This window comes from Siniperca chuatsi, linkage group LG13 (assembly GCF_020085105.1).
Source record: "Siniperca chuatsi isolate FFG_IHB_CAS linkage group LG13, ASM2008510v1, whole genome shotgun sequence".
Taxonomy (NCBI): Eukaryota; Metazoa; Chordata; class Actinopteri; order Centrarchiformes; family Sinipercidae; genus Siniperca; species Siniperca chuatsi.
In genome coordinates, this window is record NC_058054.1 from 7,065,300 (window position 1) to 7,079,619 (window position 14,320).

The 14,320-nt window shown below is 39.1% G+C and overlaps 1 protein-coding gene across 4 annotated transcripts in view; it reads left to right on the forward strand.

The window, feature by feature from the left end:
- LOC122887370 (zinc finger protein GLIS1) overlaps positions 1 to 14,320 on the forward strand; it is a 47,644-nt gene that overhangs the window by 8,083 nt on the left and 25,241 nt on the right. For all 4 annotated transcript variants that reach the window (XM_044220489.1, XM_044220490.1, XM_044220491.1 and 1 more), the window contains exon 2: positions 10,071 to 11,217. In XM_044220489.1, coding sequence (XP_044076424.1) covers positions 10,306 to 11,217 — 912 coding nt within the window. In that variant the 5' untranslated portion in view covers positions 10,071 to 10,305. The remainder of the gene's footprint in view (positions 1 to 10,070; positions 11,218 to 14,320) is intronic.

A 14,320-nucleotide genomic window follows, 5' to 3' on the forward strand; every position in this document is an offset into this window, starting at 1 on the left:
GATGTGAAAGTGGTATCAATTTTCTCATCAAATTCTCGACAACAAGCAAATAAGTCTACAAATGTTGACTATAGCCATGGGATAAAATAACTTGGCCATTGCTGTCACTGTGATTGGGGTTGTAGCCATGGCTGTGCTTTGGTTGTTATGATTGTGGCTGTAGCACATTCGTTTATAATGGGTGCAACACTAACTACATGCAGAGGTTGTTTGTGTGCAGTGAATTGACATAGTTGTGCTGGCTGAGCGTTGTATTAATAAACCACTCCTGTGGTGTATTAACACATCTGTCATACCTGACAAAAGCACCACAGGTTCAAATCCTGCGCGGCTTAACGATGCTTTCTTGTTATAGGAGCAGTAGTCACAGTACAGCTACTGTAGCCACATTCATAACAACTTAGATAAAACCACAGCTGCAGCCGTAGCCTGAGCAATAACCATATCTACAGTCACAGCTTCAACCAGCACAGCCAGGCAGAGCAGCAGCAGCTGTGCTCGCAGCCAGTGGCTTTATACTGTCGGAGCTCTGCCTTTTGAAATAAGTAATGAGCAATAAATGCATAATGTAAAGTGTCACATCATCTCTCCTTTCTGTAGTATCTGCAGAGCTTTTCCCTAAACTGGCAGTGTATTATAATAAGTGACTGGACCAACACATTAACTGTTCCTATGGACAGAGGGAATGCAAAAGTAGTTAATGAAAAACAAAATCCACCATGACCCTTCGGGGGCTCCGTAGTACTTAAATATTAAAAGTTAAAGTAAAAATGTATACTCATTACGCAGAAATATGGCCCTTGAGACTGTTTTATTATTATAAAAAAATATGATTGGATTATTATTTCTGATGCATTCATGTGTACGCAGTATTTTACTGTTGTTGGTCGGTCTAATTTGAACTATTGTCCATCCAGTAAAAATATACAGTGAGAAATGTTTCTGTTAGCTTGGAGATACAGTAGATTGCACATTTCTAAAAGCGCTATTTGGAGTATTAACTGTCTCACCGTAGAGGAAGAGCCCCAGGAGGCTCACTGTGTCTAAAGTTAACAGCAATTCAAGCCTCTTGCTAAGATGACATGCATGAATTCTGATCCAATAACACATTCTTATTTTGTGCAACATGAAACTATGTTATTCACCTGCTCCCACTGAGTTTACTTTGACCCAAACAGCCTCTCAAAATCTGGAAAGTGCCAAAGAATTTTTCTGTCTACAATCGCACAAAAGTAGCCTGCGGTATTATGGAATTGGGAGTGTTGCACATCAATGATACAAATGATCACATTTATCCAAATAACAGAGGAGATTTTACCGGTGCGGACACTGTGAGAGCTGTACAAAGTCTTTTACATAGTCTTTCCTCACGTCTATGACTTGAGGACAAACAGGGTTAAAACATCACCGGTACCAATATTTTTTATTTTTAAAAGCTGCTAATGTTCTATCATGTATTTTAGAAAAATGTTACATGATTTATGAGGCAAATTTATCATTAACAGGCTACTTTTAAATACATTTACCACTTAGTGATTTGCTAAAACACTGGTTATTACTTATGACTGTCTTCTGTGTTACAGAATTATAAATAATTATTAATAATGGTAAATAACAAATACAGCATGTTTATTGTGTGAATGAGCAGAGAAGCAGACTGTTCATACAATTTGTCCGTTTTTTTCTATTGATACTTAAAACAAGACTTGGTATCGGTAGTAACAATACTTGAGGAATCGAGCCGCCCAACCTTTAATGCATTATCACTTTGGACGAGCTGTTGGGAGACAGTATTATAGAATAAAGTCCAAGGAGTTTTTAGTCACCAGCACAGATGATGGATCACAGGTCTGTCACAAGAGTTGACTTTGACTTCCCCTTCTGCATCAGCTCAGCCTCTTCCAGCTGGAGTATCGATATATCCAGGGATGGAAGAGTAATCACCTCCTCTGTTGGGGTCTTGTGGTGGTTTTGCATTCCTCACATCATTTTCAAGCTGTGTTTCCACAGTCATCAGTGGTTTTGTCACCTGGACAGGCCGCTTCTTTGAGCAAAGCCTCAAAATTTAGACATGACTTAGTGGCATTGGCATCACCGTCGAATTTTGTCACGGTGTTGGTGCAGCTTCAACGGCCCTCTTCATTAAGCTGATCACTCACTTGGATGGTGCAGGGATTTCTACTTGGTATGTCTTGGAATTTCTGGAAAAATTGTCATCAGCACCTTTTTCACGCTCGGCCTCAGTAGACTTGGCTGCAAGAATCAGACTGGCACACAGAGCCGTCATGTTCAGAAACGATGTGGCAACTTCCAGCCAAGTGACCCTCATCAGTGACGTTAATGTCTCCAGACTCCTGGTACACCTGGACATTGGCATGACCTTACTGTCCACAGGTGTATCACCATCCTCTCGTTTAGCTTTCACTTCCTGTTTGCACTCGACGTCAACATGACGGTCTTTGAAACCTTAATTTTCACAGTAGACCTTTTTAGTGAAAGTCAGCCTCACAGATCATTTAGTCTTCATGCTAAAATCTAAGCTGCCTAGTTGTTGTGGTCAGATTTGAACAGGACAAACCTGAAATGTGAAAAATGTGAGTGGTGCCACAGTTACATGACAACAAGTCCTTCAAATTGAATGACAAAATGCACCGTTTGTAACTGCCCTTCAGAGCGATGCATAGTGTTTTCTGATCTGATGCCCAGGATGGTATCATTTGTCTGTGGCTTCTAAAACCAAAACACTAAAACAAAACAAATCACTGGTTTAAGATGTGACAACGCTTTGTTTAAGGTTTGGTTAGGTTTAGGCACAAAAACCACCTGGTTTAAGGTTCGGGAATGATCGTGGTCATGGTTAAAAGAAACCAACGTTGACAGAAACCGAACAGTTGACTCCCATGTCAAAGTCCGACGTAAACCAGGCCGACGTCCTCCCTCTACGGACTTTGTTGCTCTATAACAACGTCACTCTACTTCCTCCTTTGCTCCTGATGGGAAAGAGTCATAACTCCTTGGCTGCTAGAGCGCTTTGTCGCTTGAACGTACACAAATGTTGTTTTCGATTTTGGCAATTTGCTGAAAATACTGATGCTGTAATTTTTCTTGAGAGGACAGTCCCTTAGCTCTGTCCAAAATATGCTGAATAAAGAGGACCATTTCACATTTTACTGTTTTTCAATGTTTTTTTTCTTCTTCTTCGGGATGATAACTAAAATGTGTGCTGCACAGAAAACATTAGCCAGCTGTAAGGAGTTGAGGACATCTTTGTCAGTGTCAAATATGGTATAATAACTTTCATACACATTGACTGTCCTGCACAGTGGACATGATGGAGGTGCACTGATACTGTCTGTAGCATTAATATCACTGTACCTGTATCAGCACTTGCCATCGGCAAATTCATCTTTAAGTTTCAGATACGTTCTTTTAATGATGTGCTTTGAGGTATTTAAATCTCCCTGTGAGTGGACAAATGTCTGTGCAATGAATGAAAAATATGATAAAAATGTAGAATGTTGTTTGTGGCATATAGCCTGTTTTATTTTACAATGTTATTATTACAGCAGTCTTGCTTTATAACTAATCATAACTGATACATCATGTGTCATTTCTTGGTATACTACTGGCAACAGCTTGAAAGACTAAATTCTTGAGTCAGTATCATTTAGTTCACATGAATTAGTTTGTACAGTTTTGGGGGGGAAATGTATCGTTCACCTCTTATCAACAGTCTGCGTCTTTGTGCAGCTCTGCAGCTTTCAGTGTTAGGTCAGCAGCTTCAGGTTGGGCCTCTTCCCTCAGTATAAATAAATTTTTCAGGAGGCTCCACCTCACGATCCTCTTGTTTAAGTCTCTCAGCTGAAGCTGTTTGACAACTCATATTGCTGTGAAATTTTTACAGCGGTCAAAAGACAGAACAAAAACAGAACATTTTGCCCAGCTCATATTTGTCATTACGCACAAAGTACAGCATGTTTTCGGAGGGACAAGCTCTTCTGCATGTCCCATAATAGTCAGACCTAGATTGACCTCCCTAGTTTGAACAGAAAATCCAGCTGTTCATCCCGCAGCGGGCAGGATCGTGCTCCTAACTCAGCAATGTGTTTGATCTGAAGAGATATTTATCTTTTTTTTTGTATTTATTACTTCCTTGACTGTGAAACAACTTAAGTAGGATGTATGTATTTGCCCCTGTGTGTTCTGAAAAGTCTGTCTGGCTGAAGAAATTAGAGATGAGGTGAACTAAACTGGGTGGTGATCAAAATGTGCAGAGATTTCCTACCAGTTGCTTTAGAAAAGGTCGACTGTGTAAAAAGCCTCAGCTGTTCCTGTAGTGGTGGCTAAGTGAAAACATCAGCAGAGAAAAGCATCGCTGTTACGGAGGTTCAAGATGGCCTGAAGGCTTGTGTGGTTTCATACTTTCTGTGTAAATGAATTAGGTGATGAATACTGTCTGGGACACAGCTACAGGTACAATATGGTCACTGTCGCTATGAGTGATGTGTGGAGATGATTGTATTTTGACATTACATTACAATACATTGTTTTTGTCCAAAGCGACAATAAGTGCAACCTGAAATGTGAAAACAAGGATTAGATGTCATGTCAGGTTTGAGCCTTTGAGAAACATCACAACTGACTTTTAAGGGCCAATACAGGTACAATATATATATATATGTATCTTTTTTAACATAAACATATAGAATTTTAAGGGATTTCTTAAATCTGGTTATTTCAAATGGTGAGCAGTGGTGTAAAGAAGGGGACATATAACAATAAAAAATGAATAAACTTGTCAGTGCTCTCAGGTGTACAAATGCTGGAGCGACACCGGTTTCCTTTCTATAGTTGGAATTTCTGTATTGCAATTTCTTGTTACTGAATGGCCAACATGTCTGCCAATACCAATATATCTGTAATAAGCTAGAATCTGCAGACTATATTTGCCATGCCTATATTTCAATTGAGTTTAGGTCAGAATGAAAGTTTATTTCAGTTTTTTTGTAGACAGATTTAAGATGACTTTTTCAAATGCTGGTCGGACACTCAAGAGGTGGGTAGTGAGAAAATACTGTCCAGGAATTCGTATACTATTTACATTTGTTGATAAATGTATGCTAGTAAAGCCCTGATGCCTGATATTTGAGGATATTGAGAGCTTTTGTAAAGAGTTTGGAGGTTACAGGGGAAGCAGCAGTTGCCTAAAGCTTTGAGAAGTGGTGTTGTATCTGCAAGGTTACTGGTTTGTTTTCCTGAAATGTTTGAAAAATTGTGGCTAAGGAAAAATGAGTAAGTAACACACTTCTGTCTCTCAAAAACTACTCCTGCTTTTAATCTCCACAGTGGTCACCGATAGAAAACTGTAGTCTTTCTGGACATTTCCAAGGTGTGAATGTGTGTGACTGTAAGAATGTAAAGTAAGCGGCTGTAGAAAAAAAGTAACTGTGCTAATTCAATTTCCTCTGGATAAATAAAGGTTAATGACCAGAAAGTAGAGTAAATTATGATTTATTGGCACGCTCATAGCCCACAAAATTGGTTTCACAGGATTAACTTATTTTGAAAATGGAGGCCCTGAGGCACAAATTATTTAAAGAAGTGTAAACTCTCTCCCTCTAGCCAACTTTCTCTGTTACTGGGACACCGGTCTCTCATGTCTTTTATAAAAACACAAGCGACAGTTGTGAAACTAGCTACGTAATTCACATGTTTTCTTTAATGGTCAGCCAGCCACATTTATGAGATTTTGTTCTCTTGCAAACATATTGTCCTAACCTGAAATATACTGCACCTGTGGGTATTTCTACCCACAAAAGTTGTCCCCATGTATTTTTTAAAATCCAGGAAGTAAGATTTACAACACTTATTTTCCTTCTCAAACTCATAAAATCTCATATGATTTATGTAAAAATGTAATAAAAAGCAATGTCAGGATTGCAAATCAGCTCTCAGGCGTACCTGGAGACACATGATGCTAATTCCATATGGCTCAGTGATCCTGTTATTGGTAGGGATATGATAGTAACTCCCTACAAACTGTACATGCACTCATGCATGCATACAGAGACATATGTAATTACATACTGTACATACAGTAAAGACTAAGTGTATACCACCATTTACCTGCCATAATAGATAATGAAATCTTTAAGTTTTATTTCTTTAATGTTTATTTGTACAAGCATATGGCATGGACCAATGACCACAGCATTTATAGTCCAAGCTAATTTGCAATGCCCTTCCCTAGATTTAAAATACAAAATACACAAAACTCTTCTCTTTTGCATGCTAAATATTGCTGAGCTCCCATTTGAAAACTGCCTTTTACTTGTTTTATTTTCAAATACAACACACAACAATGATTTTTCTCTCAGTAAATGACAATTTAATAAATACAGTTAGTCTAGGTGCCAAATCCAAAGGGACCTATCATTAAAGCCGCATTATTTTGTTGTTGTTGCTGTTGTTTTTGGCCACTTGGGGGCAGCAGAACAACCTGTAGACACAACACTGATGTATGATCACGTATTATCGTTTGTTATACTACCATAATAACATCTTTCACATTTCATAGTCATTTGATTCCATTGGTAATATAAAAACATTGATTAGTACAGCTTTAAAAGCAGAGGGAGCAGGAGGGACTGGCCGGTCAGACCGACAATAATTTTCCACTGTTGTATCCATAAAAAGTTCTCAGACTTGTAAACATTTGGTCTTAGTTATAAGAAGTCAAAAAATAAATAAATAAAATGCTGATTTTCCCAGACAAGTGGAGTTCACGTGCATATGATTAACTGATAACTTTAATTCACTCGTTTGCAAAAACAAGAGATACTGTATATGTGCAGTATCTCTACTACCGTCAGATTCCTCTGTATAAATAAAGTTATAGATATAACTATCTGTATATAGATACAGAATATAATATCTGCCTGTGTTGAAGTTAAGCTACAGGATTCAGTGGCAAAACGCTTGAGTCTGCGTAACTGCCGATCCACTCTGACGCCTCTGTAACACCATCGAGGATTACTGAGGAAGGATAGGATTAGGAAACTGAATTTTGTTTGTGTATTCACATCTCTCATTTCAATAAGGATATTTTTCCCATGTTTCAGTTGAACCAAAAAGCACAAAAAAAGTTTGTAATTCAAGAACCAAAGTGCTTATTGTTGAGACAAGTACACATTTGCTTGTCCTGAAATGCCACAGCTGTGTTTAGCTAACCTCAGCAAGTGAGTCTTTAAAAGACACCACATGAGATGTGCCTGCTATTTTATAAAGTTTGCATGCTCAGTTGAGGCTTTGTGGGACACTTTTCTAAGTTTTACTGTCTGACTCTTCTTTCTGGATTAGGACCAAAGTGGTTTGTGAACAGACACTGCTAAAAGAAATCCCCTTTTTGCTATATTTGCTGCTGGATTTCACTCACTGGATTTATGGATGTTTACTTTATGAGTCCTGGTTTGATGCTAAAAAGCAATAAGAAAGATTATTTATCAGATGTATTGTGAATCTAATGTTTTGTTTACATCTGAAATCCTACAGTTTGCACTCAAAAATCTAATATTGGTTTTAGCTCTCAAAGCCAACAGGTACTAGGTTGCAATTATCATATTTCAAACAGACCAAACCACTTCTGCTACACAAGTATCATTAATCCTGTTCAAGTTCTTGACACACAGACACATCGCAATCTCTCTAATTAAGATTCAACCACAGTTCCCATGACTGGTCTGCTACATGACTCTGGTAGGGGGAACTCCAGCGATTTACGGGAAGAATCATAAAACTGTAAACCAGACTATACCAGGAAACTATGGGCATGAACCTACACTTAGTGACTCCTTTGTCAGCTAATATAACTACAGAAGTGAACTTACTCATCATCTTAGCTGTGTCGGTTTCTGGCTCGTAAAATAACCATCCGCATGAAATCCCATTGAATCTTTCCGATGACTAATTACATGTGGCGTGGATCCTGTTGTAAATTAGATCATCAATATCTGGCAGATGGCAGAGAACAGTGGAAATCAAGTCTACTCCAATAAACACTCAAGGGCTATTGCACAGTAGAGCTACTGTATATGTGACAGGGGTGGGGGAACTTCTGTTTGACCCACCATTTTCCAGCCTCCCTGTCCTGCATCACTAGCTAGCAGAGAGATGTGGTCCATTACTCTTCCTCTGTTAACAAGCATCTGGACCAGGTTCCAGCCAATCGAGTGCCACACAACGCCTGGCTGTTTGCTGCAAGGGTGGCCTTAATGCCTGCAGTAATGAATCAGCCCCGACTGTTACAGCAGCTCAAAGGAAACCAAATATACACTCGCTGCAGCGTCGCACTCAGATCTGTTTGAAGCCTGCTGACAAGTGGGTCGGACATGCTGTTTGTTTTGGTTTTACTTCATCTGGGACCTTCTCTGCTGGTCACCTTGGTCCATTTGTTGTTAATGATTGAACGCAGAGTTGCAGATGGCTGGAAATGAGGGAATAGCATTCAGAGTGTGACACATTTTGGGTTTTATGTTTCAACCCTTCGAATGGCATGGCATGCTGTCACACCAGCTGAGTCGTAGCTTTGCAACAGTAAATAACACACAGCAGTAAATAAATCCTGCGTGAGTTTAGCTCAAATGAGTTCACAACAGTGGTGGGATGTACTTTACTTACTCAAATACTGGTCTTAAAGGGGAACTCCACTAATTTTACACATCAAAGTCTGTTTACAGGTGTTGGGGACTACTACTGCATATGTGAACAAAGTTGTATAAATCCTTTTGTAGCTTCAGAGGGAGCTGCGTGAAATCTGATAAATTGCCTCAAGTGATGTCACTTGAGTCTACGTCTGTTGGTGCTGAAGACCACAAGTTAGAAAGAAGTGAGCTTACCAGACCTATGTAGCCTCCTCATCTCTGCTTGAGGCTAGTCGCCCGAGGCTACATTAGCTATCATTAGGATAACACTCCCAAATCTCCGACTGAACTGTCGGTGGTCGAGTTGCATTGTGGGTAATGTAGGCACCAGGTTTTGATAAGGAAGAAGAATGCTTGGAATAAAAGAGCTGTCCATTGTGATTCCAACAATGTTATAGGAGTGCAATGCTAAATCAGTAAAGTACTCTTAAGTAGAGTTTTGAAGTACTTTTACTTCAGTATTTCATTTTCATTTTATGCTACTTTATACTTCAACTCTATTACATTTCAAGCAAATATATTGTACTTTTTACTTCACTACATTGATCTGACAGCTATAGTTTACAGATTTTGCAATAAAAAACTTATGACAATCTCAACCTAAAAAATACAAAACACTGTTGAAGATTTAACCAGGGTTTTCTGACCTTTCTGACTTGTGATCTCTTACATAAAAGCAGTGTCTATTTGGGACCCCTTGTCTTATGTAAGATATCTATGAGTTGTTAGCAGTTTTACCAAAGAGACATTTCTCCTTTTAACTTCTCAGATGATAAATAACTATTCAAGGATCTCAAACATTTTACAGAAAAATTTGAGAAATGTCAAAAATATGAATACCAGATTTGTGTAGCAGAACTTTTTCTTCTTTCCTCTCCCATTAATCATCTCAGATTTATCTTCTGACCCTCAGGTGAAATTGCAGTTTGTAACTATTTGAATACCGCTCGCATCACCCTCCCTTTCCAAGCGTGTAGAAGAAACTATGGTGGCCGCAAAAATGCGAACGGCCCTATCTAGAGCCAGTGTTTGGTTTGTTCGTTCTGGGCTACTGTAGAAACATGGCAGTGCAACATGGCGACCTCCTTGGAAGAGGCCCCGCTCCCTCTGTAGATAAAAACGGTTTATTGTAAGGTAATGAAAACACAACGATTCTTATTTTCAGGCGATTATACACTAATGAAAACATACTTAGAAATATTATATAATATAGCTCCTCCTAAATGTTACACACTGGACCTTTAAGTAAAGGATCTGGGTACTTCTTCCACCACTGGTTGACAAAGCTGTTGTGTGATATGTTTCAGAAAGTGTTTTGTAATTTTTGTCTTTTAAGATGACTCATTTGGGTTTGGTTTCTGTCTCCCACAGTGCATGAGAGATGACTGACCGTGCAGCAGTTTGGAACAAATGACAGAAGATTACACATGCTTGGGTTGAAATGAGAAGATGCCAGCAGCTGAAAATCATCCTAATTTGATTTCATTTGAGAACTGAAAGATGCTGTAGATGGTTTTACCTCTAATGGATTCCTAAAGCTGCTCCAAGAGAATCATCATCAACGATTTTACTGAAGGGATCTCTTGGTCAGCAAGCGGGGGCCAGGATGTGGCCCCCTGACCTCGGGCCTCCAGACGTCCAGCTGACTCTTCCTGGTTTTGGAAGTGTGTTTGAGGATGCCGATGACCTTCAGGCGCCGCTGTCTTCTGGTGGCTTCTGTCAGTCATCCATACATTCAGGTGGTCTGGGCGTGTGCTGTCTTCCAAGGACTTCCCTGTCCCTGTCCTCGCTGGGCCGTGACCTCACGTCCCTGCTCAGCTGTAAGACAGCTGGATCCCACATAGAAAAGACTATGGAGGACTTTGCCACCACAGCGCACACAGATCCTAAAAACACCACCCAGAGGTTCAGTTGTTACCCCCAGCCCTCCCTCCCTTTATCCTATATGCTCACCAGCTGTGCCACATCTCCTCCTTTTGGCTCTCCATCATCCTCTCTTTCCTCTTCCTCATCCTCCTCATCTTTATTTTTTGCCTCTTCCCTGCTTCTTTCTGATGCACCCGGGGGCAACAAGTCTTCTCATCAACAACGAAAGATACAGGAAGAGTATCACTCAATCAAACAAGAGCCTGCAGATGATTTCTCACCATGTAAGAGGGAACCGTTTCAAATGAACAACCAGCAGGGGGAGCTGTTCCATGTGGGCCAGCCCCTCCAAGGCCACGATGGTCAAGACAGCACCCCACTTCATTTTCCAGGTCTTAATGGACCCGTAGGACAGGACCCCGCAGTGGACCAACAGGACCAGCCGTGTCACTGGATCGACTGCAGCGCCACTTACGGCAGTCAGGAGGAGCTGGTGAGGCACATCGAGAAGGTGCACATCGACCAGCGCAAAGGGGAAGAGTTTTCCTGTTTCTGGGCCGGCTGTGTGCGACGCCACAAACCCTTCAACGCTCGCTACAAGCTGCTCATCCACATGAGGGTCCATTCTGGAGAAAAACCCAATAAATGCATGGTGAGTCCGTTTGTTTTTGTCTGGTTGATCATAATAAACATATTTTGCAGTTTGTTACAGAAACAGAGGAGAACAAAAAAAAACATGCTATTGAATTTTGAGATTTTCTTTTTCCAGAAATACTCTCTTGCTCCTGGTCTTACCTCTACACACAAAACTGACAGCTGAGTCCAACAATTTCATGCCCATTTTCAGTGACTTAAAGCTACCTTGTGGAGTATACCTGACCACCAGAGGTGCTGTAGAGCAATGTTTTTGGCGTACGAGATGTTCCACCAGCACAAACACAACAACACACATGCAAATTGCAAGCATGGGAGTGGCACGATTAAGGTTGCAATCCACAAAGAAAACAAGAGGAAAAAGACGGCAAACTGATGTAATAAATTCAGGTTTCAAACCATTACAAATAAAGTCTTTGCAAATGTTTAAAGAAGTATGAAACGCACCCAACAATGGTTGAACCATAAGGACACACGCACACATTTTGTTAACATAAGTTTAATGTCTTTACAAAGAATGAAAACTCTGCAGGGTACCTTTAACTTGTATTAAGGAAATTATATTGCTTTTTAGTCAGTGAAACTTGATGAACTTGAAGATGGAATTAATTTTCCACACACACTGCCACCCAAGTCCAGGTGATAACCAACGCGAGCTCCTCCTCCTCCTTACTGTTGAGTGAAAAAATTAAGTATTTTTTGTGTGTGAAATCAGCTGTTTGTTTTTCTTTTAAACCTGTGTTGTAAAATCAATTTACAAATTCCACACGTTTTTAGGTTGTCCGTGACCCAATATTTATTTTATATTTATCTATTAATTGGTTATTAAGTTATCTATAAATTCAGTTATTTAGTTTAATCTATTCATTGATGGATTAAGCCTTTTATGAATTCCTCTTTTCATTGTCCAGTTAAGTATGCTGGAAGCTCACAAGGTTGTCCACAGATGAGATCTAACAAAGTAAGATTTTCTCTTTTTTAATTCAAGGGCGACTCATCAGTAATGAAGGGAGTGCGTTTTGTTGACTTCGCCCATGATTTATCCAAAACATGCAGGAATCAAACTGGCAACCTCTGCAACTCCACCACCACTGCTGCAACGATTTTCAGTCAGTTAAAACATATCTCATCCTTTCCAACATTATGTTGCCTTCAAATGGGCCATTTAGAGGTTTAACTGGGGTTGAAAGGCATTAACCTGCTTACAGTGCGTCTCGACTTCCCTCAGACTGAGCAGCCGATGATCAAGAGTCTGTTAGACAGAGAGATGATCAAATGGTTTCCTTTCCTTGCGACAGGTTTCCCTTACTCATGCATGCCAGAGGGAGAAACGTGGCAGTGTTGAATGAATGGAGGATGTGTCTGTAGCACTGAGCATTCAAAAACCTGCTGATCACCCTGTGATTATTCTGACAAAAGCAATTAATTCATAGTTATTAAATAGTTTTTATGTTTAGTGATGCAATAAACTGATAAATCATTCATTCCTGTAGGAACTATACATAAAAAGACTTTTTATGTCTTTCCTGTCTTCTGAAACAGGCAGCCTGTCTTTAAAGTTTTTATCCTTCAGTCCTGTTTGATTTGATGACACCTGCGGTTACAGCAAGTGCAGTTTAATACTACAAGTCCCAGAATTCTCGGGGCAGCAAACGCTTCTTGAGCAGCTACTTTGTCAGAAATATATCAGAAGACGGACTGGTGTGTCGGTCTACAGTGCAACAAAACAAACTCACATTGTTTTAATAAAGAAGTCAGTTTGTTGTAGAACTACAATGATTAGTAAATTAATGGATTGACAGAAAATTTATTTTGATAATCGACAAATCATTTTCAAGCAAAAATGCCGAATATTCTCTAGTCCAACTGTTGGAGTGTTGGTCGGACAAAACAAGCAAATTGAAGACATCACTGTGGACTCTTAGAAATTGTGTGCCACATTTTCACAACATTTCATAGACAAAACAATTAATCGATTTGGAAAATACTCAACAGATTAATCTTTAACGAAAATAATGCAGCCCTGATTTTATGCTGCGTACTGCGTGAATAGTTTTCCACTCAACAGCAGGACACAGTAAAGCTGATTACCTTGCTGATGAGTTGGAGGTGACAGCTTGTTGTGGCTGCTCCTTCTTTTTTCATTACTTTCTGCAATATTTAAACCAGACATCAAGCTGACATCAATTAGATAAAATTACATGCCTCGTTTCCTGTGAATCCCTCGTGTTTTAATCTAGAAACAGAATGATTTCACTCAGTGGCCACTTTATTAGGTACACCTGTAGAGTCTAATGCAATTCAATACAACAGCTCTGCCAGAAATACTACCTTTACAAAGTTTATAATGTTCAGTTTTTGTTGACATTATTGAAAATGTTTATTACTGAGGTCATAGTTAAAGGTGATGTTGTACTGGACTACATTATATTGAGAGGTGTTTCAAATTTTTTGTCCTCCTTTTGTCCATTTACATACACGAGGGGGGTAGAATATTAGAAATATAATAGAATATAATGCAGTCCAGTACAGCACCACCACTATGACCTCAATGCTAAAACATATAATTGAATAAAAGTGGGAGAAATAGACATACAGATAAAAACAAGGACAACAAAGCTGAACAAAGAGCTTAAACATAAAAATAGAACTATTATGTACATTATAAACAACTAGGTAAAAAAATTGGTGTGTATATATAAATATATATATTTTTTTAAAAAGCAATAATGACCAACAGTAAACAGTGTCTATATATAAGTCAAGTCATGTGTTTCTGTAAATTCTAAACAAATAGTGCAAAGGAATACATATTGAATGGGTAAAGTACTAGATTACTTTATATACATGAAGTGTACAGTACATGCATGTGTACATGTCTATATATACATATACATGCAGGATTTATACATGGATGATACGTACATGTTAGAGCACAGTGTGTATGTAAAATGTAAATACATCATTTATAATTTGTAATACATTGAATGGCTATTGCAGAAAAAATACAGACCATAAACGGCATCAAAAATGGGCTTTGATGTCATGAAAAATCTTAAGGATTATAACTTTAAGTAGCAAAGGATATTATATTTTGTGAT